The following is a 25796-nucleotide window of genomic DNA, read 5'->3' as shown; positions in this document are numbered from 1 at the left end:
AATTAACTTCTAGAAAGATACGCACAACTCTTTTGATATCCCTATCGCTGCCCAGTACCCCGGGAACTGTTCAAACTGATGCAAGTAAACCAATATTAAAATGGCCATCGAGTACATGATAACAGTCAGCCAAAACGTGAACATTACTCTACGCCACACTCGGAAGGAAAACTGAAAAGAAATGCATGATCGTAACCGGTAGGTTATAAGCTAATGCCATTTTCTTTCATGCTAACAATTACTTACTTGGAATGTAAGGACAAAGCACAAAAATAACACCATGTACACGATTCGGAACACGGTCATGCGGTTGCCAATGATGGCGGAAAGAAATAGCGTTAGAGCCACCACCCAGATCCAGAACTTGATCATTAACGATCGTAAGAATTTCGCCATCTTGTCTACAATGGCGGACGACTTTTTCTCTGGCGGATGTTCGGTCGCCGACGAAGGCCCCGTTGCTGCAGTCGTTGCTGCTCCTACTGGTAACTGCAGTGGTGCGGCCATGTTGGCAATCATCGATTCTCGGCGCTCTGTTTGTTTCTCCTGGATGCGCTGCCTCAAAGAAATCCAGAACATCGTGGTGAACAGTGACTTCACAAGTAGCGGAACGCATGGATACTCGGTGCGCCGAACGAATCCCACTTGTTCTAGGTTGATACCAGAACCCTAGTCCAAAGTAGAACAACGATTTACCAACTGTTCACCATTCTTGTCTACCATCAAAATTTACCTCCACAACTGTCGGTAGCTCAGCCTCTGTTAGATTCATTCCATATAGAAACTGCGCCAACAGAAGGAGTTCCGCATATATCACCAGAAAAGGGCTGGAGTTAAGCATATTTCTACGATGATTCGGTAAGATCCAGATTGCATTTGCCCACAGTAGTAGCACGAATGTCAACCAACTGTGGTACATGATGCTCCAAACCTCAAATTAAAAAAGAGTATGTTATTACAGACAATAGAAATCGTTCTCTTGTTAAGTCTACTCACCATCATTATTACATTGGTAAAGATGTAACTATTCTTATAAATGTAAGTGGCCACATTCCGAATGGCCAACAGCGCCTGCTCGAAGAAACTGGATGGTTCTTCTTCTTCTGAAATAGTTTTATTCGTTGCTTTAGTATTGTCGGAGACACAGCATCAAAATGAATGTATTGTGAGTTTGGTTTCAGTTTGTGGTTGCAAATAAACGTTCAACATATTTTTTTTTTAATTGAATAAAATAAGTGAGTTTTGTGTGAATTTCGTCGTTGAGTTTTTATCCATTACCGAATCACCGTATAAATGCAGGATCATATTTACAGATGCACATACACACAGGCACAGTATGCAGGATGTGCGCGTGAAAAGCATTCGACACGGAATTTTCATTGCCAATAATAACAAAAAAGGAAAAGGAGAAAATTAAGAGTAAAAAGTAATTAAGTACAATAAAGTTAAAGAGTTGAGCGTGAGCGTGAAATAATGAATCCGAAGCATGTTGTACAACAGCAATAATGACTGACTATTTGCGTGAAACAAACATGAAAATATAAAAATAGTGCATTTTTTGTCTATTGTTTTATAAATGTATTTCTTCCCATGATTCATATTTTGTCAAATTTCGTTGGGTTGAAATGTGTGCTTCGCGTCAAAATATACAGACTATAATCACTCATCATCGATAATTTTAGTAAACCAATAGTGAACCAATGAAGGAAGTAATTCATTTACACATACTTTTTAAGCTATGTTCGTCAATTTTGTGCAATGTGGCTGTTAGAGATGCATTAGAATTTCAAAAACTGTCTTCACTTACCTAATGTTTCTAAAGCTATTTGATCCGTTTGAGCGCCTTCTTTGCCATCGTTTGCAGACGCATCTCGTATTCTATGCGTTCCTCGACGCATCAGCTGGAAGTGAAACATAAGAACACTCATTAAAAACACGAAAATATGAAACAAGATTAGAACAATCATATTTACAACACTCATTTTACAGTTTGAAAAAACACACATACACGTTTAACGCACAAAACAAAAGGACTTATGCTAAACTTAAAATAAAGAAGAAATTTGAAATTTAGAATAAGTAAACCAATTAATAACTGTAGATAAACTAGACGGTAAACTCTTAAAATCGTCGACCACTTCGTTTCGTTCCTAATATCTAATGGATGTAGGGGGAAAATAATATGCAAATCAAATACGTACGGGTGTCCGCTCGTCCGGAATATCGGAATTTACTAGTGTGGTGTCGTCTCTGCCATACGTCGTTGACCTACCGTAGGTATAGTATCCCCTTGCGCTCGGACCATTGATTTGAGACTGTATGTGTGTATGTTATTTTGAACATAGGTCGGGAAGATCCAGAAGCACGTATGTCCATAGCCAGTCATCCCACCCATAGATCCCACACACGCACACAAAATGTTAGGATGATGATGAAGGTGCATGAATAGACGATAGCATATGATTTGCGATCGTGCAATTTTGCAAAGAATCGCGCGGTGACAGTTAAGAATTGACATAGATTTAAGCAATAAATTAAAACATTCCAATATAGATCATCATCGATCGAAAGACCATTTGCCATTTTTGTGTTTTAGCATGTTTAGATCATAAAACAAGTAAATGAAAAAAGAAAAGAAAGAAAAAAGAACAGAAACACACTGAGTGAACAATACTTTTGACATAAAAGAAAATTAGTAGAAAAGCTTTGTGTATATCAAACAATAATTTTAGAAAAAATCATTTAAAACACCAGTCCAATCAATTGTTAAATAAATAGGAAACCACAACAAAGAGTTAGCAAAAGTTATATTTAATGTTCGGAAATTTTGCTTTAATTATTGTTGGTGAATTTTGAGCATGTTAGCAATAAGGAAATGTAGCGAATTATGATCTAAGCCGAAATAAATTTTATCACTTACTTAACAGTCGTTTAAGCATGTGCAATATTCTAAGCGATGTTTTGATCAAAAGCGCATTGGGTCTTACCTGAAGTGTTTATCTAGCTCTAACGTCACGCTACCGGAAGTATTTGCATAAATTAAGGAACTTACAATCGAAGCAAAATCTTACATGTAACACTAATGCAATATCGCAGAAGATCTTAATCATCTGGAGCAAGTGCAGGCAAGGCAAACAATAATGAGGAATTATGGAATCCTTTAAAACGTACAAAGCTGACAATGCTTACTTTCACCTTCCGTGCTGCACCACGCCACCGATCGCTGGTGAGCGTTTTGCGCAGAATGTTTTTGCGCTGCATACGGAAAGAGATCTGATTTTGTAGCCTAATGCCATTTTCGAGCTGACTGGACAAATCCATCCGTTTTCTATCCTTCGTCACATCGCTCTGTACGATGAATTTATGATACCAAAATTTACGTTTTGAGCGATTCAATCAAACATGCACATGCATTGGCAACGCACGTTATAGCAGCATTAGGTACAATGCGGAGCATCATGTTGCAAACGAATTCGGGTGAAGAAAGAGTGGAGAAAGGATTTAGTTTCGAGCGTCCGACATTCCAATATGGGGTTTGTAAGCAGTGGGATGAAATTTGATTTTAGTATTAATGTTACTACTTTAGTGTTGTTTTCGGTTAAATGTTTGCCCTCTAACCTCAAAAATCTACCCACGGTACTTACTCTTGTTCGTAACAGCAAAGATGAAGTCATCGTTAAAGTGTAGTAGCATATGAGCAGGAAGATCGGATTGAGGTACACATCTGTGTCAAAGTCCGAGTTGAAGTACACGTTCCGGATATCGGTCCCATTGGCTAGATTGCAGGACGAATTAAGAATCGGCTTCAGTCCAAGAACTCGCGCTGTAGTATCGTTGAAATACAAGACTTCCTGAGGCCATGGATTCTGATATGACAGAAACAGCACTATATGTATGACTAGAACCACCAACGTAATCTTTAGAACTATTCCAAATGCCCTGTGTAGAAGTGAAAATAGAATGATATAAGACATGGCTTTTTCTTATTGCAAGTAATTTTTCGTACCTATCTAGCTTCTTATAGCATGCCCACCACGAGGCAGCACCCAAAAATACAATATAGTACACTCCGCTCAGCGCGGATGGTTGTATGATGCCTACCACACACAGCATACACATTGACAACAATACACCTAGCTTCGTGAAGAACGGCAACCGCTCAGGGCTAATGAGACTCGTCTGTGGTTCGGACTCATCCGCATCCGCTGTAGTAGATTCCTGTACCGAACTGACCGTACCCTGTTCGGTGTCATCCCGTGCGTTGGTTGCATCAACGCCTCTGCGACGTCGGGGAACTATCACTCCGGTCAGCTTCCGCAGAACGAAGTATATTACGAAGCCAAAGAAAATGAGAATCACATCTGGTGCCAACCAGTACACCACCATCCAGGCGTCCAAATTATTGAACGACACCAGACCAATGTGGCGTAGTATAATTTCACCTAAGCTGCACGATTCAATCGAACTTCCGGGAAACCCGATCAGTATTAGCTGGAACACGATCATCACCGCTAAGTCTATTATACCGCACAGAATTAATAACCTCATAAAAAGTCCAGTTGGTCCTGAAAGATGGGCAAGAGAAAAATGTTAAACCTACAATGTGTCTGGATGAATTTCTGAACAAGCTTACTCCTTACCCAAGATAGTTTTTTTGTTGGCAACAGGCACATATGGTATAGCTAATAGGAATATCAAATATGGAATGGCCAGTCCTACCGGTCTCATCAACACACCTGAAAGTCCAAGATAAACAAAAATTTCAATTCAGCAATGGAATTTGATCCAACATTTTTAATGGCAAACACCAACAGTGAAAATTGAGCATGTCAACGCATGACAAGATAAGATAAAAGAATGTCGTTATACTTTTAGAAGCACATTATGTTTGATTTGTTTTCTAGAAAATATATTCAGAAAAACCAATGCGTGTTTTTCGATCCTAACCTGATGATTCCGATGATTAGACAGATTATAAACGTTAGTGCAAATTTCATAGGAATTCTCATAAAAAAGGTTCATGATTTAAATGGCGGAGAACATTCTTACGCTTCATGTAACGTTACGCTCTAAAAAAAGAATGATGGCACATTGTTGGCTTTCTCTTTATTAAGGCTCCTGGGAATCAAACGAAAATAAAATTTCTACAACCATAAAAGACTAGTTCTGTACACTCCCAAAGTACCTGCGAAGCCCATCAGAACTTGCACACACTGCTGAAGGGCGTAAGGACGAACCCAAAAGCATACCCGGAAGAAGCGCCACGTTGCATATACGGGCGTACGCCACTTTTCCCCGTGGGACACGTCGTGTAAAACATCGTCCAGAAATCCACAAATCCTATGCAGGCAACCGACAATGCCGTAGGGGACGGAAAAAGGTTACAGTGAAAATGACCGGTTTGCTGCGGGAGTGTAATAAAATTAGCATACAAGTTGAGCCCCCGAGAGAACATCCTACTGAAATTACTACCGACGCAACCCGTGTGCTCACAAAACCGGGTGTTGGTTGGAAAGGTCAGCACACGCTCGACTTCTTGTCTAAGGGTAGCAATGACTCTAATGGGACGTGATATACTAACACGTCCATCATTGACCACTCTTGTGTTCCAGAGCAAGACAGAATGACAGAGTGCATGATTTATGTTCTATTTAATCCCAGTTCCACTGGTTCATTCGTGTCCTGCGACTCCTCTTTTCGTGCTACTATGCACCGTGAAAGTGATACGCACCGTTCGCACCAAATCACCTCAACACTACGTACGACTAAACGAAACATAGCTACGTGTTTAAAAAAAAGTCATCCTATTACGTCCTTAATATCGCGATTATGGAAGCTTCCACTGTTGACCTCTTTTACCCAAAGGCAACCCACCTTAATTCGTCCCAAATATCAAACCTCCCGTAGGGCAGTAATATCAATTAGTAAAGGCGCGAACAGCAAACCGAGCAGGAACTGCGTTTTGGTTTTTATTACAAACAAACCACGAGCTAACTCAACCGAAATCATTCTACCGCACGACACGCCAAACTTGACCTGCCGACCGGAAACGACACCAATGCTCAAAGTTCGCCAGTTCGCCTTTACGCTCGCTTTCGCACTGTTTTCAGGACAACGTCGAACGACTCGGTTGACCGTGAGGGAAATTAGGTCAGTGTAGGATATTCTGACCATAAAATCGCACCACGAAAGACTCCCTTACTGCTTACGTTGCCAGTAATTGAATGCTCAGTTCGCACATTCTAGCACCACTAATCCGATCACACACATAGACGAGGTTTGTTTGTTCTGGGTGTTATTCATCCCACCCGGCTGGGGAAATCCTTTGATTGACGTCAGCTTCATTCACTTTAAGCACGAAAGTGTTCACACACCTTTCGGATGTCTTGCAGTGCACAACGAAGGGACAAGCGAAAGGATATTGGCACGTAAATAAATACCTTCAAAGTAAATAATAAGCCACGGACAAACATGATCAACTCTACCTTAATAGGTGTCATATCGTGTGATGTCGTTGTATCAGCTAATCGAACTCATTTTTTATTGAAGTACAAGCAAACCTTTCAAGCTTTCTTCGCCATCAACCATCACTCGAAGCAAACAAAGACCAAAAAAAATGAAATGGTATCTAAACAACATTTCAAAAATCCTCTCCTTTACTAACTAGTAAACAATTCTACGTTTAGGCTTCTTCGTTTGGTGGAAATTTGTCTTTATTACATCGCACGCCTGAAACCAACCAGGCGAGTTAGTGGAATTCTAGAAATTCCACATTTCGCAACAAATTACAAAACTTTCTTGTAAAATTCAGTTAACATCTTCAAAACTACGCTGAAAATTTGATTGTTTATAATTTCCTCCAATCAAATACATTAATATTCATCGTGTTTGGAAAACAAAACAATCGCATGAAAAACATGTCAATAATTATATAATACAAACTAAATTCACAAAAACACATTTACATTGATTTTTTTCCTAACGAGGAACAGTCAACACTTAAAGTCAACTGGAGGAAAGAAACACAACGAACGAAAACACCTGCGCTCACTCCCATCGTGCCAATGACCTAGCCACTGGTCTTAACTCTCTAACTGGCCCAAACAGAAACCAACCGACCCAGTCGTACCGGATTCAGAATCACTTCCCCTTCCGATAGACGCCATATCACAGCGAAAACGATGATACCCGCTTTCCCACAATGGCCGTTCGATCGTACCCTGGGCAGCAGACAACAACGCGTCGTTCTATCTGACATTTTAATCATTTTCCTTAGGTTCCTTTCGTCACACCCACCATACAAAGAGGTGGCGTTAGTCCATCCCCGGGAATGAAACGAAATCACTGTGCCAGAAATCTTTGCATTCCCGAGACACCTCCGGACGTGGCAGGATTTCCTGACCTTTCCGTTTACATTTCCGCCATGTTGATGTTTGAGGAGTTTAGATAGCAAGCTATTTTCCCTTAGCTTCTTTTACCGTGGTTCGTTCTAATTTGTTTGAAAAAAAAACCCGAACACTATTCCCCTACACACCAACTGAGCGCACCAAAAATTTTACGACACCCGTTCCGAAAAGGTAGTAAATTAAATTTAATGATAAATGCCTACACAACAGCGTATCCCTTTGCCGCACCCACCATTATCTGATGCATCAGCAAACACAACCTGTCGGCCATATACTTACATGTTGCCAGAATGAGCGGTAGAACCAACCGTTGAACAACAAGGCACAGGAAGTAGTTCGCCATCCTGGACGAATTTGGAAGATTCCGGTTCCGACGGTATTCGAGGATTGGAACGTTCGCTTATATCAACTATACGAACTCATTCAATGCTGCTTCTGAAAGAAAATAAACAAAAAATGCATTAGACAAATGTTATTACTAACAAACATAATATTCCATTTTAACAGATCATTTATAAACAAGTATGATGATGTTGTACTGTATTAAAAAGCACTATAAAAAGTATACCATTATGCTAAATATTTTTTAAATATCGTAGTCAATCTAAATTAAAACAAACATTTTTTACACACTGTATGCTCTACATACAAGCAATGGAAACGAGGCAAAGCAATTGCCCAAGGACGGTCGACTTCCCTTTCGGTGCCATACAGCAGAAGCCAAAGGTCATTGTACGGTATAGTGGAGTGAAAGTGAAATCACGCCATCCTGACGCACCATAATAACCATACATATATTGAGGTCTGTTTCGTGCGCTTTTCCCTTTTATTTTCTTTATTATTTTCCTTTCCTTGCATTTTAATCACATCAGAAACATTACCCACTATCCCGATCGGCGATCCGGCTGGTTCTGGGAGTGCCAGGGTTCAAATAAAAGCAAAGAAACAAGGAGGAAATTAGTTCCGTTTTCAATTAAAATATGAATATTCATAGCTATTACTGAGCACGATGCCTAGGCCAGAAGGATGGAAAGCATTAGCATGTGCTACATGACATTCTGTTAAATCTTGGGATAAATTCATTACACTTACACGATTAAAGACATTAGACATCTGAATACATTAGACAACATGATATTGATATATTTGCAGGATGTCTGGAGTCTGGATAGTAAGAGTAGCAAACATCACCATAGTCCAAGCTATCACCACATTGTAGTCTAATATCAGCAGAATATATTGTAGAGGACCTTAGACTTAAAAAGAGCATAGCATCTCCAGGTTACCTCATCTTTACCAACGACTCTCCCAAAGGCGCAATTTCATTATTAAAAAAAAACCCTTTCAATTACATTATCGTAACGATTATTATTCATTCAAATAAGTACGATAGATTAAGATTGCTTTCAGCGTGTACTTCATAACCGAAACGCCATTGAGAAGCACACGGCCGTGGCTATCATCAGTTTTTGCACCTTCAAGATGAGTTTACCCACTACTGGACAGAACAACGCACGCAAACATGACACGTTGTTGCTCGACATCAATGCCTGTTGGACCGGTGGTAGCACGTTCGTATGCCTCACACATGTCTAATGCACGCGACGTGCACGACTGATGGTTGATGAACTACCGGTATGCATGCATATCATTAGCGTAATTAGGAGCAAAATGAGAAGCACTAGCATAACCAACGGAAGGCTCTTACTTTTTGCTTGTTCTCTTGTATTTAAACACCCATCGGTCAGTATACAGTAGACCGAAAGCTTTGTCTTATCTACCGTATCCAATCTCCAAAGTACTTAACGTCGTCTAAGTATCTAACGCAGGGTTAATTAATTCTCCCTAAGCAATATTCACAGTGAGCTGTGTGTCTATCGTCCGTTGGAATGTGCCGTACGAACGAGCATTATCACCGTGTCTCAAGTTAAGTAGACATCATCAGAATTTAGCGAACGAAACTAAAATGGAGTCGGCGCGAACGTTTGCGTGATCGCAAGTATATCATCACGCAGATTAAAAAAGGATTGGTCATCACGAAAGGGCAGCTACATTTGATCCACGAGAATTTGCTGACTTTCAAGCTGTGGGTGTGTGTGTGTGTGTGATAAATCTAAGGTTTAGAAGATCGAGACTGAGGGGAAGAGGAACCTGTTTACATTTGCCAAAAATCGGTTGCGAAATATTTACGACGAAGCAGCACCACCATTAGCAAATTGCAAGCGTGAATTCATCTGGTTAGCTGCCTTTAAACTTACAATAAACTACAAATTGGTAGCCTAAACAGTGGTCGAGGTGAAAGAGAATGATTTATACAAAATATAAAAAAAAACACCCACACGGGACATTGTCACTGCATTTTACACACATCCCATGAAATGGGTGGAATATTTGGAAATAGAAACTGCAAACAACAACGCATCACTAACCGGAAAGCTATCCAGCTAGCAGTGCCAGAGCTAATCAATGACATCATGGTCATATAATTCCTACAACATGCAGACCACGTCGAGAGGAAGATGAAATATGGATGATCATATACATATAATCAGCTTACATTTTTACGGTTTTTTTTATTTCTATACGTTGGTGCAAATTTTCACAAAATATATTTTAACGCCTCTCAATAAATGCTCCTCAAGAAATGCTTCCCAGCTTTCTCCAACTTATGCAACACACCCTAATAATAACAACAGTATCATGGTACGAAAAGCTTTACACACACTTGCTTATTTTCTTCATTGTAATACCTTCAATTCCCTGATACATCCATGTTAAAGACCACTCATAGAACTTACAAACGCCGGTGGTATTAAGCGCATAAAGAACCTCGCTGCTAATCAGCTGGATGACATCATCGGGCGCGAACCCGAGCCAGCGACACGACAGCAAAACACACCGTACCATTCCAGCTCGAACAACTTTGACTTGGCCAGAGTAAATCAGCGCCCATTGAATAATCCGAAAAAAGACGTTCACGTAACGTATGAAAAATGTATACCCCGGACTGCTGGTGTTGGCCGGTTTTATGCAAATCGATCGCGTTCTGGACGCACATTTTGGCGAACAGTTTTCATGGATTTTTAAATCGGAAATAACTTCCATTTTTGCATTGCTTCACAATCACACCAAAAAGGTTATCATCATGTGTTTTTGTGACACCCTTGACATTGGAACAGCAAGCTAGTAGGACTGGTAAAGATTTACCACGGCAGAATATTAGTACTTCAATCATTCCAAAAAATTATCAAACAGAACGCCACAGATTCGTCCAGCTGTCGAAGTATTTGCATGAATTAAACAGTTACAATAAGCTGCCCAACTCAACCCAATCAATACTATCGATTCTTCGCTTCGTAAAGTAAATGAAACATTGCACACACTGCGACGGTAACAATCAAACTCACACACGGTGTATGGCACAGTTTAAAATGATTTATAAATGCAGTGCAATCGCAGACATGACATGATTTCACGTTCCTCGTGTTAGCACTATTGCGGGTCTTTGTCCTTCTCACAGAGGGTTGAATTATGTATTCACAAACCGGACACCCTCGGGGTGTCTTTTGGTTTGACTTTCTTTCTTCTCTGATAAGCGCTGGATTACTCTATGTGGCGCATTGTACCCTAGATGCACTTTGGGTGATCTTTGTGCAGTATACCAGAAAATGCTGATGTGATTGTCCATCATACAAGTTAATTTAGTAGTGATCGTTGAACACCACTGTTTAAACACCATAACGCCTATTGCATTTTTATATTCGAGAAAGAGAAAGAAGTAGAAAATGGAATTAAATTCTTAACTTTTTTGTTGCAGCTGTTAATACATAATTGGATTAGACTGGTGGACTGGTGGATTGCAATCTTGGTGAATCTACAAGGGAAGACGATACATATTCACGAGTATTAGTCTTCACGGTTGGCGCTTTATGGGGCGGCCCCGTGATCTGTATTAGAGATGTGCGAAGTGAGTAACAGTGAGATAGTGAGTTGAAACGATGTATATTGAACGAGTTTCGTTCACTCACCACGAGGAGTTATAGCGACTCTTTTTGCACTTATTCACTCATGACTGTAAGCATGTAGCCGTGGTGAGTCGAGTCGTGAGATTATAACTAGTAAAACGAACATACTGCTCGCTCTATATAGAAATAAATTATAAAAATTTTAAAATTTTCTAAGGCTCATTTTTGCGACAAATTTTGCCTATAACTCGGTCGGTATCCAACGGATCGCCAATCTTTAACCTGTGGTCGGTAGATGGCACCAATGGCTACATTTTCTTCTTGGACGGACATGCCCTCAGATGTCTATGCTAGAAGTTATCTGAGAAGCCAAGTTCCATACCCTGTTTGAGAAAATGTAAAATTTTCCTCATTTTTGCGCCAAGTTTTGGCTATAACTCGGTCGGTATCCAACGGATCGCCAATCTTTAAAATGTGGTCGATAGATGGCACCAATGGCTACATTTTCTTCTTGGACGGACATGCCCTCAGATGTCTATGCTAGAAGTTATCTGAGAAACCAAGTTCCTTACCCTGTTTGAGAAAATGTAAAATTTTCCTCATTTTTGAGCAATGTAGCAAAATTTTTAAATGTGATATATTTGAATGCGAATTTGTTGCAATAAGTTTCTTTTCACTCAAATAATGCTTCAAATTAAAAAAAGAATAAAAAATCAGAAAAAAAATTTTTAAAAATTTTCAACTCGAAAATTTCATAAGGGGTACCCCTTGCCATTTTTTTGAGAAAATTTGGAAAAAAAATTAAATTGATTTATTTTAATGCCAATTGGTTGCAATGTGTTTCTTTTCACTCAAGTAATGCTTTAAATAAAAAAAAGAGTGAAAAATAATAAAAAAATCAAAAAATTCAAACAAATAAAAATTTACTAAGGCTCATTTTTGCACCAAGTTTTGCCTATAACTCGGTCGGTATCCAACGGATCGCCAATCTTTAACCTGTGGTCGATAGATGGCACCAATGGCTACATTTTCTTCTTGGACGGACATGCCCTCAGATGTCTATGCTAGAAGTTATCTGAGAAGCCAAGTTCCATACCCTGTTTGAGAAAATGTAAAATTTTCCTCATTTTTGCGCCAAGTTTTGGCTATAACTCGGTCGGTATCCAACGGATCGCCAATCTTTAAAATCTGGTCGATAGATGGTACTAATGGCTACATTTTCTTCTTGGACGGCCATGCCCTCAGATGTTTATGCTAGAAGTTATCTGAGAAACCAAGTTCCTTACCCTGTTTGAGAAAATGTAAAATTTTCCTCATTTTTGAGCAATGTAGCAAAATTTTTAAATGTGATATATTTGAATGCGAATTTGTTGCAATAAGTTTCTTTTCACTCAAATAATGCTTCAAATTAAAAAAAAAATAAAAAATCAGAAAAAAAATTTTTAAAAATTTTCAACTCGAAAATTTCATAAGGGGTACCCCTTGCCATTTTTTTAAGAAAATTTGGAAAAAAATTAAATTGATTTATTTTAATGCCAATTGGTTGCAATGTGTTTCTTTTCACTCAAGTAATGCTTTAAATAAAAAAAAGAGTGAAAAATAATAAAAAAATCAAAAAATTCAAACAAATAAAAATTTACTAAGGCTTATTTTTGCACCAAGTTTTGCCTATAACTCGGTCGGTATCCAACGGATCGCCAATCTTTAACCTGTGGTCGATAGATGGCACCAATGGCTACATTTTCTTCTTGGACGGACATGCCCTCAGATGTCTATGCTAGAAGTTATCTGAGAAGCCAAGTTCCCTACCCTGTTTGAGAAAATGTAAAATTTTCCTCATTTTTGCGCCAAGTTTTGGCTATAACTCGGTCGGTATCCAACGGATCGCCAATCTTTAAAATGTGGTCGATAGATGGCACCAATGGCTACATTTTCTTCTTGGACGGACATGCCCTCAGATGTCTATGCTAGAAGTTATCTGAGAAACCAAGTTCCTTACCCTGTTTGAGAAAATGTAAAATTTTCCTCATTTTTGAGCAATGTAGCAAAATTTTTAAATGTGATATATTTGAATGCGAATTTGTTGCAATAAGTTTCTTTTCACTCAAATAATGCTTCAAATTAAAAAAAGAATAAAAAATCAGAAAAAAATTTTTTAAAAATTTTTTACTCGAAAATTTCATAAGGGGTACCCCTTGCCATTTTTTTGAGAAAATTTGGAAAAAAATTAAATTGATTTATTTTAATGCCAATTGCAAATAATAACAAATAAAAATTTACTAAGGCTCATTTTTGCACCAAGTTTTGCCTATAACTCGGTCGGTATCCAACGGATCGCCAATCTTTAACCTGTGGTCGATAGATGGCACCAATGGCTACATTTTCTTCTTGGACGGACATGCCTTCAGATGTCTATGCTAGAAGTTATCTTAGAAGCCAAGTTCCATACCCTGTTTGAGAAAATGTAAAATTTTCCTCATTTTTGCGCCAAGTTTTGGCTATAACTCGGTCGGTATCCAACGGATCGCCAATCTTTAAAATGTGGTCGATAGATGGCACCAATGGCTACATTTTCTTCTTGGACGGCCATGCCCTCAGATGTCTATGCTAGAAGTTATCTGAGAAACCAAGTTCCTTACCCTGTTTGAGAAAATGTAAAATTTTCCTCATTTTTGAGCAATGTAGCAAAATTTTTAAATGTGATATATTTGAATGCGAATTTGTTGCAATAAGTTTCTTTTCACTCAAATAATGCTTCAAATTAAAAAAAGAATAAAAAATCAGAAAAAAAAAATTTTAAAAATTTTCAACTCGAAAATTTCATAAGGGGTACCCCTTGCCATTTTTTTGAGAAAATTTGGAAAAAAAATTAAATTGATTTATTTTAATGCCAATTGGTTGCAATGTGTTTCTTTTCACTCAAGTAATGCTTTAAATAAAAAAAAGAGTGAAAAATAATAAAAAAATCAAAAAATTCAAACAAATAAAAATTTACAAAGGCTCATTTTTGCACCAAGTTTTGCCTATAACTCGGTCGGTATCCAACGGATCGCCAATCTTTAACCTGTGGTCGATAGATGGCACCAATGGCTACATTTTCTTCTTGGACGGACATGCCCTCAGATGTCTATGCTAGAAGTTATCTGAGAAGCCAAGTTCCATACCCTGTTTGAGAAAATGTAAAATTTTCCTCATTTTTGCGCCAAGTTTTGGCTATAACTCGGTCGGTATCCAACGGATCGCCAATCTTTAAAATGTGGTCGATAGATGGTACTAATGGCTACATTTTCTTCTTGGACGGCCATGCCCTCAGATGTTTATGCTAGAAGTTATCTGAGAAACCAAGTTCCTTACCCTGTTTGAGAAAATGTAAAATTTTCCTCATTTTTGAGCAATGTAGCAAAATTTTTAAATGTGATATATTTGAATGCGAATTTGTTGCAATAAGTTTCTTTTCACTCAAATAATGCTTCAAATTAAAAAAAGAATAAAAAATCAGAAAAAAAAATTTTAAAAATTTTCAACTCGAAAATTTCATAAGGAGTACCCCTTGCCATTTTTTTGAGAAAATTTGGAAAAAAAATTAAATTGATTTATTTTAATGCCAATTGGTTGCAATGTGTTTCTTTTCACTCAAGTAATGCTTTAAATAAAAAAAAGAGTGAAAAATAATAAAAAAATCAAAAAATTCAAACAAATAAAAATTTACTAAGGCTCATTTTTGCACCAAGTTTTGCCTATAACTCGGTCGGTATCCAACGGATCGCCAATCTTTAACCTGTGGTCGATAGATGGCACCAATGGCTACATTTTCTTCTTGGACGGACATGCCCTCAGATGTCTATGCTAGAAGTTATCTGAGAAGCCAAGTTCCATACCCTGTTTGAGAAAATGTAAAATTTTCCTCATTTTTGCGCCAAGTTTTGGCTATAACTCGGTCGGTATCCAACGGATCGCCAATCTTTAAAATGTGGTCGATAGATGGCACCAATGACTACATTTTCTTCTTGGACGGACATGCCCCCAGATGTCTATGCTAGAAGTTATCTGAGAAACCAAGTTCCTTACCCTGTTTGAGAAAATGTAAAATTTTCCTCATTTTTGAGCAATGTAGCAAAATTTTTAAATGTGATATATTTGAATGCGAATTTGTTGCAATAAGTTTCTTTTCACTCAAATAATGCTTCAAATTAAAAAAAGAATAAAAAATCAGAAAAAAAAAATTTTAAAAATTTTCAACTCGAAAATTTCATAAGGGGTACCCCTTGCCATTTTTTTGAGAAAATTTGGAAAAAAAATTAAATTGATTTATTTTAATGCCAATTGGTTGCAATGTGTTTCTTTTCACTCAAGTAATGCTTTAAATAAAAAAAGAGTGAAAAATAATAAAAAAATCAAAAAATTCAAACAAATAAAAATTTACAAAGGCTCATTTTTGCACCAAGTTTTGCCTATAACTCGGTCGGTATCCAACGGATCGCCAATCTTTAACCTGTGGTCGATAGATGGCACCAATGGCTACATTTTCTTCTTGGACGGACATGCCCTCAGATGTCTATGCTAGAAGTTATCTGAGAAGCCAAGTTCCATACCCTGTTTGAGAAAATGTAAAATTTTCCTCATTTTTGCGCCAAGTTTTGGCTATAACTCGGTCGGTATCCAACGGATCGCCAATCTTTAAAATGTGGTCGATAGATGGTACTAATGGCTACATTTTCTTCTTGGACGGACATGCCCCCAGATGTCTATGCTAGAAGTTATCTGAGAAACCAAGTTCCTTACCCTGTTTGAGAAAATGTAAAATTTTCCTCATTTTTGAGCAATGTAGCAAAATTTTTAAATGTGATATATTTGAATGCGAATTTGTTGCAATAAGTTTCTTTTCACTCAAATAATGCTTCAAATTAAAAAAAGAATAAAAAATCAGAAAAAAAATTTTTAAAAATTTTCAACTCGAAAATTTCATAAGGGGTACCCCTTGCCATTTTTTTGAGAAATTTTGCAAAAAAAATTAAATTGATTTATTTTAATGCCAATTCGTTGCAATGTGTTTCTTTTCACTCAAATAATGATTTAAATAAAAAAATAGTAATAAATAATAAAAAAATCAAAAAATTCAAAAAAATGAAAATTTACTAAGGCTCATTTTTGCACCAAGTTTTGCCTATAACTCGGTCGGTATCCAACGGATCGCCAATCTTTAACCTGTGGTCGATAGATGGCACCAATGGCTACATTTTCTTCTTGGACGGACATGCCCTCAGATGTCTATGCTAGAAGTTATCTGAGAAGCCAAGTTCCATACCCTGTTTGAGAAAATGTAAAATTTTCCTCATTTTTGCGCCAAGTTTTGGCTATAACTCGGTCGGTATCCAACGGATCGCCAATCTTTAAAATGTGGTCGATAGATGGCACCAATGACTACATTTTCTTCTTGGACGGACATGCCCCCAGATGTCTATGCTAGAAGTTATCTGAGAAACCAAGTTCCTTACCCTGTTTGAGAAAATGTAAAATTTTCCTCATTTTTGAGCAATGTAGCAAAATTTTTAAATGTGATATATTTGAATGCGAATTTGTTGCAATAAGTTTCTTTTCACTCAAATAATGCTTCAAATTAAAAAAAAAAATAAAAAATCAGAAAAAAAATTTTTAAAAATTTTCAACTCGAAAATTTCATAAGGGGTACCCCTTGCCATTTTTTTGAGAAAATTTGGAAAAAAAATTAAATTGATTTATTTTAATGCCAATTGGTTGCAATGTGTTTCTTTTCACTCAAGTAATGCTTTAAATAAAAAAAGAGTGAAAAATAATAAAAAAATCAAAAAATTCAAACAAATAAAAATTTACTAATGCTCATTTTTGCACCAAGTTTTGCCTATAACTCGGTCGGTATCCAACGGATCGCCAATCTTTAACCTGTGGTCGATAGATGGCACCAATGGCTACATTTTCTTCTTGGACGGCCATGCCCTCAGATGTCTATGCTAGAAGTTATCTGAGAAACCAAGTTCCTTACCCTGTTTGAGAAAATGTAAAATTTTCCTCATTTTTGAGCAATGTAGCAAAATTTTTAAATGTGATATATTTGAATGCGAATTTGTTGCAATAAGTTTCTTTTCACTCAAATAATGCTTCAAATTAAAAAAAGAATAAAAAATCAGAAAAAAAATTTTAAAAATTTTCAACTCGAAAATTTCATAAGGGGTACCCCTTGCCATTTTTTTGAGAAAATTTGGAAAAAAAATTAAATTGATTTATTTTAATGCCAATTGGTTGCAATGTGTTTCTTTTCACTCAAGTAATGCTTTAAATAAAAAAAAGAGTGAAAAATAATAAAAAAAATCAAAAAATTCAAAAAAATAAAAATTTACTAAGGCTCATTTTTGCACCAAGTTTTGCCTATAACTCGGTCGGTATCCAACGGATCGCCAATCTTTAACCTGTGGTCGATAGATGGCACCAATGGCTACATTTTCTTCTTGGACGGACATGCCCTCAGATGTCTATGCTAGAAGTTATCTGAGAAGCCAAGTTCCATACCCTGTTTGAGAAAATGTAAAATTTTCCTCATTTTTGCGCCAAGTTTTGGCTATAACTCGGTCGGTATCCAACGGATCGCCAATCTTTAAAATGTGGTCGATAGATGGTACTAATGGCTACATTTTCTTCTTGGACGGCCATGCCCTCAGATGTTTATGCTAGAAGTTATCTGAGAAACCAAGTTCCTTACCCTGTTTGAGAAAATGTAAAATTTTCCTCATTTTTGAGCAATGTAGCAAAATTTTTAAATGTGATATATTTGAATGCGAATTTGTTGCAATAAGTTTCTTTTCACTCAAATAATGCTTCAAATTAAAAAAAAAATAAAAAATCAGAAAAAAAATTTTTAAAAATTTTCAACTCGAAAATTTCATAAGGGGTACCCCTTGCCATTTTTTTGAGAAAATTTGGAAAAAAAATTAAATTGATTTATTTTAATGCCAATTGGTTGCAATGTGTTTCTTTTCACTCAAGTAATGCTTTAAATAAAAAAAAGAGTGAAAAATAATAAAAAAATCAAAAAATTCAAACAAATAAAAATTTACTAATGCTCATTTTTGCACCAAGTTTTGCCTATAACTCGGTCGGTATCCAACGGATCGCCAATCTTTAACCTGTGGTCGATAGATGGCACCAATGGCTACATTTTCTTCTTGGACGGCCATGCCCTCAGATGTCTATGCTAGAAGTTATCTGAGAAACCAAGTTCCTTACCCTGTTTGAGAAAATGTAAAATTTTCCTCATTTTTGCGCCAAGTTTTGGCTATAACTCGGTCGGTATCCAACGGATCGCCAATCTTTAAAATGTGGTCGATAGATGGCACCAATGACTACATTTTCTTCTTGGACGGACATGCCCCCAGATGTCTATGCTAGAAGTTATCTGAGAAACCAAGTTCCTTACCCTGTTTGAGAAAATGTAAAATTTTCCTCATTTTTGAGCAATGTAGCAAAATTTTTAAATGTGATATATTTGAATGCGAATTTGTTGCAATAAGTTTCTTTTCACTCAAATAATGCTTCAAATTAAAAAAAAAAATAAAAAATCAGAAAAAAAATTTTTAAAAATTTTCAACTCGAAAATTTCATAAGGGGTACCCCTTGCCATTTTTTTGAGAAAATTTGGAAAAAAAATTAAATTGATTTATTTTAATGCCAATTGGTTGCAATGTGTTTCTTTTCACTCAAGTAATGCTTTAAATAAAAAAAGAGTGAAAAATAATAAAAAAATCAAAAAATTCAAACAAATAAAAATTTACTAATGCTCATTTTTGCACCAAGTTTTGCCTATAACTCGGTCGGTATCCAACGGATCGCCAATCTTTAACCTGTGGTCGATAGATGGCACCAATGGCTACATTTTCTTCTTGGACGGACATGCCCTCAGATGTCTATGCTAGAAGTTATCTGAGAAACCAAGTTCCTTACCCTGTTTGAGAAAATGTAAAATTTTCCTCATTTTTGAGCAATGTAGCAAAATTTTTAAATGTGATATATTTGAATGCGAATTTGTTGCAATAAGTTTCTTTTCACTCAAATAATGCTTCAAATTAAAAAAAGAATAAAAAATCAGAAAAAAAATTTTAAAAATTTTCAACTCGAAAATTTCATAAGGGGTACCCCTTGCCATTTTTTTGAGAAAATTTGGAAAAAAAATTAAATTGATTTATTTTAATGCCAATTGGTTGCAATGTGTTTCTTTTCACTCAAGTAATGCTTTAAATAAAAAAAAGAGTGAAAAATAATAAAAAAAATCAAAAAATTCAAAAAAATAAAAATTTACTAAGGCTCATTTTTGCACCAAGTTTTGCCTATAACTCGGTCGGTATCCAACGGATCGCCAATCTTTAACCTGTGGTCGATAGATGGCACCAATGGCTACATTTTCTTCTTGGACGGACATGCCCTCAGATGTCTATGCTAGAAGTTATCTGAGAAACCAAGTTCCTTACCCTGTTTGAGAAAATGTAAAATTTTCCTCATTTTTGAGCAATGTAGCAAAATTTTTAAATGTGATATATTTGAATGCGAATTTGTTGCAATAAGTTTCTTTTCACTCAAATAATGCTTCAAATTAAAAAAAGAATAAAAAATCAGAAAAAAAATTTTTAAAAATTTTCAACTCGAAAATTTCATAAGGGGTACCCCTTGCCATTTTTTTGAGAAATTTTGCAAAAAAAATTAAATTGATTTATTTTAATGCCAATTCGTTGCAATGTGTTTCTTTTCAATCAAATAATGATTTAAATAAAAAAATAGTAATAAATAATAAAAAAATCAAAAAATTCAAAAAAATGAAAATTTACTAAGGCTCATTTTTGCACCAAGTTTTGCCTATAACTCGGTCGGTATCCAACGGATCGCCAATCTTTAACCTGTGATCGATAGATGACACCAATGGCTACATTTTCTTCTTGGACGGCCATGTGCTCTGATGTCTGTGCCAGAAGTTATTCGAGGAACCAAGTTCCATACCCTGTTTGAGAAAACGTAAAATTTTCCTCATTTTTGAGCAATTGAGCAAAATTGAAAAATGTGATATATTTTAATGGGAATTTGTTGCAATGTGTTTCTTTTCACTCAAAGAATGTTTTAAATTAAAAAAAGAATGAAAAATCGGAAACAAAATTTAAAAAAAAATTTCCTTTCGACAATTTCATAAGGCTATAGCCTTAGATTTTTTTTGGAAATTTAGAAAAAAAAATAAAATTGATTTATTTTAATGCCAATTGGTTAAAATAAGTTTCTTTGCATCCAAATAATGCTTTAAGTAAAAAAAGAATAAAAATAATTAAAAAAATCGCACATTTTCGTTCAACTCAGTCGCACATTTTCGTTTCAACTCATGTTTTTACTCGTTTTGCAAATCGACTCACCACGGCTATATGCTTACAGTCATGAGTGAGTAAAATGACCGAACCTTAAATTATACGTTTATGCCGGGTTTTTTATATGACTCCGAAATGAGTCCGAAACGAGCTGACTCCTAATAACGACTCATTCACTCCGAGTTGACTCTCTTAAAAGAGTTGTTATTCTCATCTCTAGTCTGTATGTGATAAGCGGCGCCGGTTCCACAGGACAAAACCGGGTATCGAATCCCATCCGGAGCGTCCTCCATAGCATGTACTGACTATCCGTCTACGTGGTAAAAATTGGCCTGGTAAGCCGAAAATGGCTAGCATGACCTTAGAGGTCGTTAAGCCAAGAAGAGAGAAAGAGAGCCTTCACGATTGTCCTTGCCCTAACACTCTTTACCAAACCATGCGAAGGAGAAATTGAAGAAAAAAAAATTACGCGATTGTATTTCATCCATTTCACGTCCAATAAAAACTTGTTTTAGGCAAACAACCGGCACCTTTTTCGGTATCGATTAAGCTACCGTCCTACACCTCAAGTTGTTTTTTGCTTTGGATTTGTAAGTCAAAGAAAAAATAAGACCCACCCCAAAATCTCTTCGCCTGCAAAGCGAATCCCTCGAACGAAGTTCTGCACATGAATCCGCTACCCACACCTTTATGTTTCACGGACATTAAAAAGAATCCGAGAATGTGTGCAGTGAAGGAAGGGTACTTTTTACTTTGCGAAGCCAAACCCAGACCAGACACATGCATCCACAGACTAACTATCATCATCAGCAAATGAGTGTTGCATTCTTGCAGCTCAACTCCATGTCACTGCATGATGTGCTTGTGATGATGATCGGTTCACAGACAACTGTCGCGACATCAAGCAGACCCGCGCCTTGGGGCTACTACGGGTGCAATGCCATCCGGTTTGTGCATCGCATGCAGCCGCGTGTATCAGCTGTGCAAGGTTATGGCGTGTTTATGGCTTGATGGGGTCGATCGTAAGGGAACGCAACATGGAAACATGATACTCGGTCACCAGGGCTGAGGCTAAGAAACCTTAAAACATCAAACGGACGAATGAATGGAACATGAATATGAACGCAAGCCGAAAATGGCACCTTACTTTATGTGTCTGTTTAACATCATGTACCAATAACTCACGTTGTCAAGGCAAATTTTCAGTTTAACCAGCTAACTAATGTAAACTATGTCACAAATTCAATTGTGCGATAATACGGCAAAAGATATAATGTTTATAATAAAAAAACAATCAAACAAACAGTACATTAAGAACAAATACTCAAAGTTCAATTCAGGCTAAAACTGTCCAAGTTATTTTAAGTGATACTTAAAATGTCAAGAATTACTCATTATAAATGCAGTTATCCACATCGTAACATCTTCACTACTGACAGTTACAATAATTTTCTTTTAACGCAACACAATTTACAATCCAACACATGCCGGCCGTAGCGAAGACGTTGATGTAAATATTATTCCCAATGGGACAATCATGTTTCTGTTCAAATCGTAGTGTCCCACTGTCCCGGCCCGCCACACGCATCCAATGCACTGAACCAGATGAGGTCACTTTTGCTTTCCGTTTTATAAATAACCTTCCCGGTTTTCGGTCCACTGCCATCTCTCGAGAAGCCAACACCACACCGCCAGCCGCAACAGCATGTTGTTGCAACATGTCGTGGCAGCATACGAACCGATGGTCGTATCCGAAAAATTGGCCACTGAATGCTTAGGGACCGATTGGAGGTTTCCTATGCCGAAACCTGGGCGGAAAAGGAAAAGTGTCCGTTTGCGTTTTGAGGGATGTCGAACAGTATGTTGAAAGAAATTTTTAAGATGGCTTTCTGAACGATTGAATTTCTATTTATGATTATTACAAAAGAATTCAAACGGTCATTCATCATTTTTTGTTGTATGATTTATGATGGAGGTTGTTGTTTTTCATTACAGCTCATTTCTAGAATTTATTTTGCAATCGTAAAAAAAATTACTGACTAATTAGATTAGCATTATATCAAGAAACGTTTAAAAAAATATTATAAAAGTTTATATCATTATGTTACGCAGTGTAAATTTATTTCAATATGCTTTAGCTGTACTTAGCAGCTTAATAAACAAAAAATATACTTCAAACATCCTGCCCGCTAATAAATCAGGAAGAAAACGATATTCTTTCATATCGAAAAGAAAACAATCGATCATAAACACATTAAAGATGATTTTTGGTGCAAATAGAAAAATACACACACACGCGGAGCGTCTTCTTAGTTTAACACAATTTATAAACAATGAAAAATCTATTTGAAAAGAACTTCATACCTCACACGGATTCATAACCGGTCACGCCCAGCTTACATCATAAACCGGCTGCCGCGGATGTAAATAACGCATTATAATTCTTCTCAAACACATCCTACCGAAATCTTCAGATCGCACAAGAAAAGGTGGAATACGACGTGTGGCTGTGTGTGCAAAAGTGCCATAAATTAACGATCAAACTGGCAAATGCTCGGACAACTTCACATAAACATACACTGACGAACACAGAGAACAACATTACGGCTTTAAACGGTTTTGATGGGTAAGCCAATTTTCCCGCTTTGAGAAATGGGTGATGGAAATCATTTGCCCATTGCGTTTCATCTCGCTCCCATGTGTACACGTGCGGGTCACTCATTTAAAAAAGGGAAAACAATATGAAGTAAACTCACCTACTTGATGTGATTCATGTGATGAAAATGATGATGATGATGATGATGTGTCCTGGAGATGCTAGACTAACTGCGTTCGTTAGCTGATGAATCCATCCGGCTACGGTTCCACAAGTATTTACTGCACCGGAAATATCCACCGGTTCTAAGTGTTGTACAAGCTCTTTCTTTAAGCTCTTGTTGTTTTCTCCTTCTCACACTTTTTATAAAGAATTTCACTAAATTTTCCTTTCACATGCACAAGCGATACGTTATATCACCACAAATGAAAACCACACCTTTCGTTTGGCATATAGATTGCATTTGGCATTGAAGGGCTGCTGCCCTGCACATCTTATTCACGACACGTCACACTACTTCACTTAAATATTCACTACACAAAGCTTACTTTGGTTACACTTTATTGAACACTCCAAATATTTTCCGTCTCTAAGGGCAACGCTGGTATCCTGCAATTTTTCACATATTTTTTTGAATAAATTTTCTGTAAACACAAACAACAAAAACATCACTGCGAATGAAACGGTACCGAACGGAACATGAAATATTCACCTACGGACGGTTATATTCGGGTCAAATTTTCACTTCGTTTATCGCAGAAACAACGGTTCCCTATATCAATTCACTCACTCTCGCCAGCCTGCTTTGGTGCACCTACATACATGTCTTCACGGCCACCTACACCATATATCGTGGCAGTTTTACTTTGATTCACCTTTTTTCACTCTCTGTTGTTTGCATCGCTTTTCCGCTGACTTTCCTTTTTTGGGGGGATTTTTCTTACGATATAGGAAAGTGCACCAGGTTGCATTCGGTCTTAGAGAATTCGAGAAAACGTTTAGAGTCGTTTAGAGAGAACCTCCGGTTTTTGGATCAGAGAAGCAAATAGCTTCAAACCGTTCTAATATTGCGCTGTAAAAACGAACGAAAGAAGAGAAAGAGTAAAATAATATTAATGACTTTGTACTTCAAATGGAGAGCCGACATTTTTTTTAAATAATAATTAATTCCTTATACAAAAGCAAATAATTAGTCGCCCTTCTGTTCTTAATCGATTGCTTTCGGTAAATAATCTGCACAACGGGTAATACTAATTACCTCGAAGCGATAAAACTTCGGTGCGAACTTACAGTGTGTTTATATACAATGCAGTGCAATCAGATAACATCGTAATTGCAACACATGACGCCTCAATACAGAAGTGTTCTTGCCACTAATGCCTACAATTGCATGATTATGCCTATAAAAGTGATTGACAGACTGTAAAATTTGTATTTCTTCTCGCTTTGTGTTTCAGAGAACTGGATTAAAAAGACAAAATAAAAACACATTTTTAACTCACGGTTGATGAAAGAATTCCATCAAAAGCAAGTGCTCCACCGAAACTGAACTGGTACAAAATGAAGTGTATTGTTTAAAAGTTAGAAGGTCTTTAGACGGCCCTTCTACAATCGTTTCCTAATAAGCATTTGACGTCATCATGCCGCTCTACGTTCGTTCAGTGTGTTTTACGATGAACATTATCATAGAAAAATGTGTTGGAGTGGGTAGAACGATCGTGTTTTACACTTTATCAGACGCAGAACGTGCCAGACACTCGACAAACTAACGCCGCCCAAGCCTCAGTGGCGTTGATATCATTCGATAGACGAACTCACACACATCTCTCAATGTTTTACGACATTATGAGCTTCATTCATCATCAAGACATTGGGACTTGAAATGTTCGTTACGCTAGTGACAAATCATCACAAAAAACCGGCTTCCCATCGGATGGCATCAAGAGATGGTAAACTGGACACCTCTTTTGCATCAACCGGTACCATAATACTCAATTAATGACCCTCCCCATTCACAATCACGCAATATTCGCCGACTGACCTTACCATTGCTTGTTTTATTTGTTTTCCTCTCACTACTAGCTATCTAACCAAGTGTAGTTGGTTAGACCAACCTAGCTGCAGGCGGAATACGCCCTAAATAGGAGATTCCAAGTATTCCTTTCGTTTTTATGTATCAACACTCAAGAGCAACCTGTTGTCTATTTCAGTCTTTTTTTTGTATCATTCATTTTATCTGCATCACAGTGCGGCGAAGTCCGGACTTCAATGCTAGATAGACAGATATCATATATTTTATCTATATTAATCCACGACTTATTTTATCAGTGCGTAAGCTATCAATATCCTACTGTATTTCTGCCGTGTTTGATAACGTTAAATAACCTTTAACGACGTTTCGAGGTCTTAAGCATATTAGCTTAATTTTATACCTCCGATAACATCGGATAACAAAGTC

The 25796-nt window shown here is 37.0% G+C and overlaps 1 protein-coding gene across 20 annotated transcripts in view; it reads right to left on the bottom strand.

The window, feature by feature from the left end:
• LOC125763342 (piezo-type mechanosensitive ion channel component) overlaps positions 1–25796 on the bottom strand; it is a 44539-nt gene that overhangs the window by 15823 nt on the left and 2920 nt on the right. For 7 of the 20 annotated variants that reach the window (XM_049426368.1, XM_049426365.1, XM_049426362.1 and 4 more), the window contains exons 2-12: positions 23499–24410; positions 7686–7841; positions 4641–4736; positions 4007–4565; positions 3645–3939; positions 3190–3348; positions 1808–1901; positions 997–1124; positions 734–931; positions 247–669; positions 26–171 (exon numbers count right to left, since the gene is read on the bottom strand). In XM_049426368.1, coding sequence (XP_049282325.1) covers positions 26–171; positions 247–669; positions 734–931; positions 997–1124; positions 1808–1901; positions 3190–3348; positions 3645–3939; positions 4007–4565; positions 4641–4736; positions 7686–7749 — 2162 coding nt within the window. In that variant the 5' untranslated portion in view covers positions 7750–7841; positions 23499–24410. Of the gene's footprint in view, positions 1–25; positions 172–246; positions 670–733; positions 932–996; positions 1125–1807; positions 1902–2201; positions 2316–3189; positions 3349–3644; positions 3940–4006; positions 4566–4640; positions 4737–7685; positions 7842–23498; positions 24411–25796 lie in introns of all 20 variants that reach the window. The other 13 variants (XM_049426348.1, XM_049426356.1, XM_049426357.1 and 10 more) reach the window with 11 other exon arrangements.

The sequence above is a fragment of the Anopheles funestus genome, chromosome 2RL, assembly GCF_943734845.2.
Source record: "Anopheles funestus chromosome 2RL, idAnoFuneDA-416_04, whole genome shotgun sequence".
NCBI classification, from domain to species: Eukaryota; Metazoa; Arthropoda; class Insecta; order Diptera; family Culicidae; genus Anopheles; species Anopheles funestus.
The sequence above is the reverse complement of the archived record's forward strand: the minus strand, read 5'-3'. Positions and strand labels throughout refer to the sequence as shown.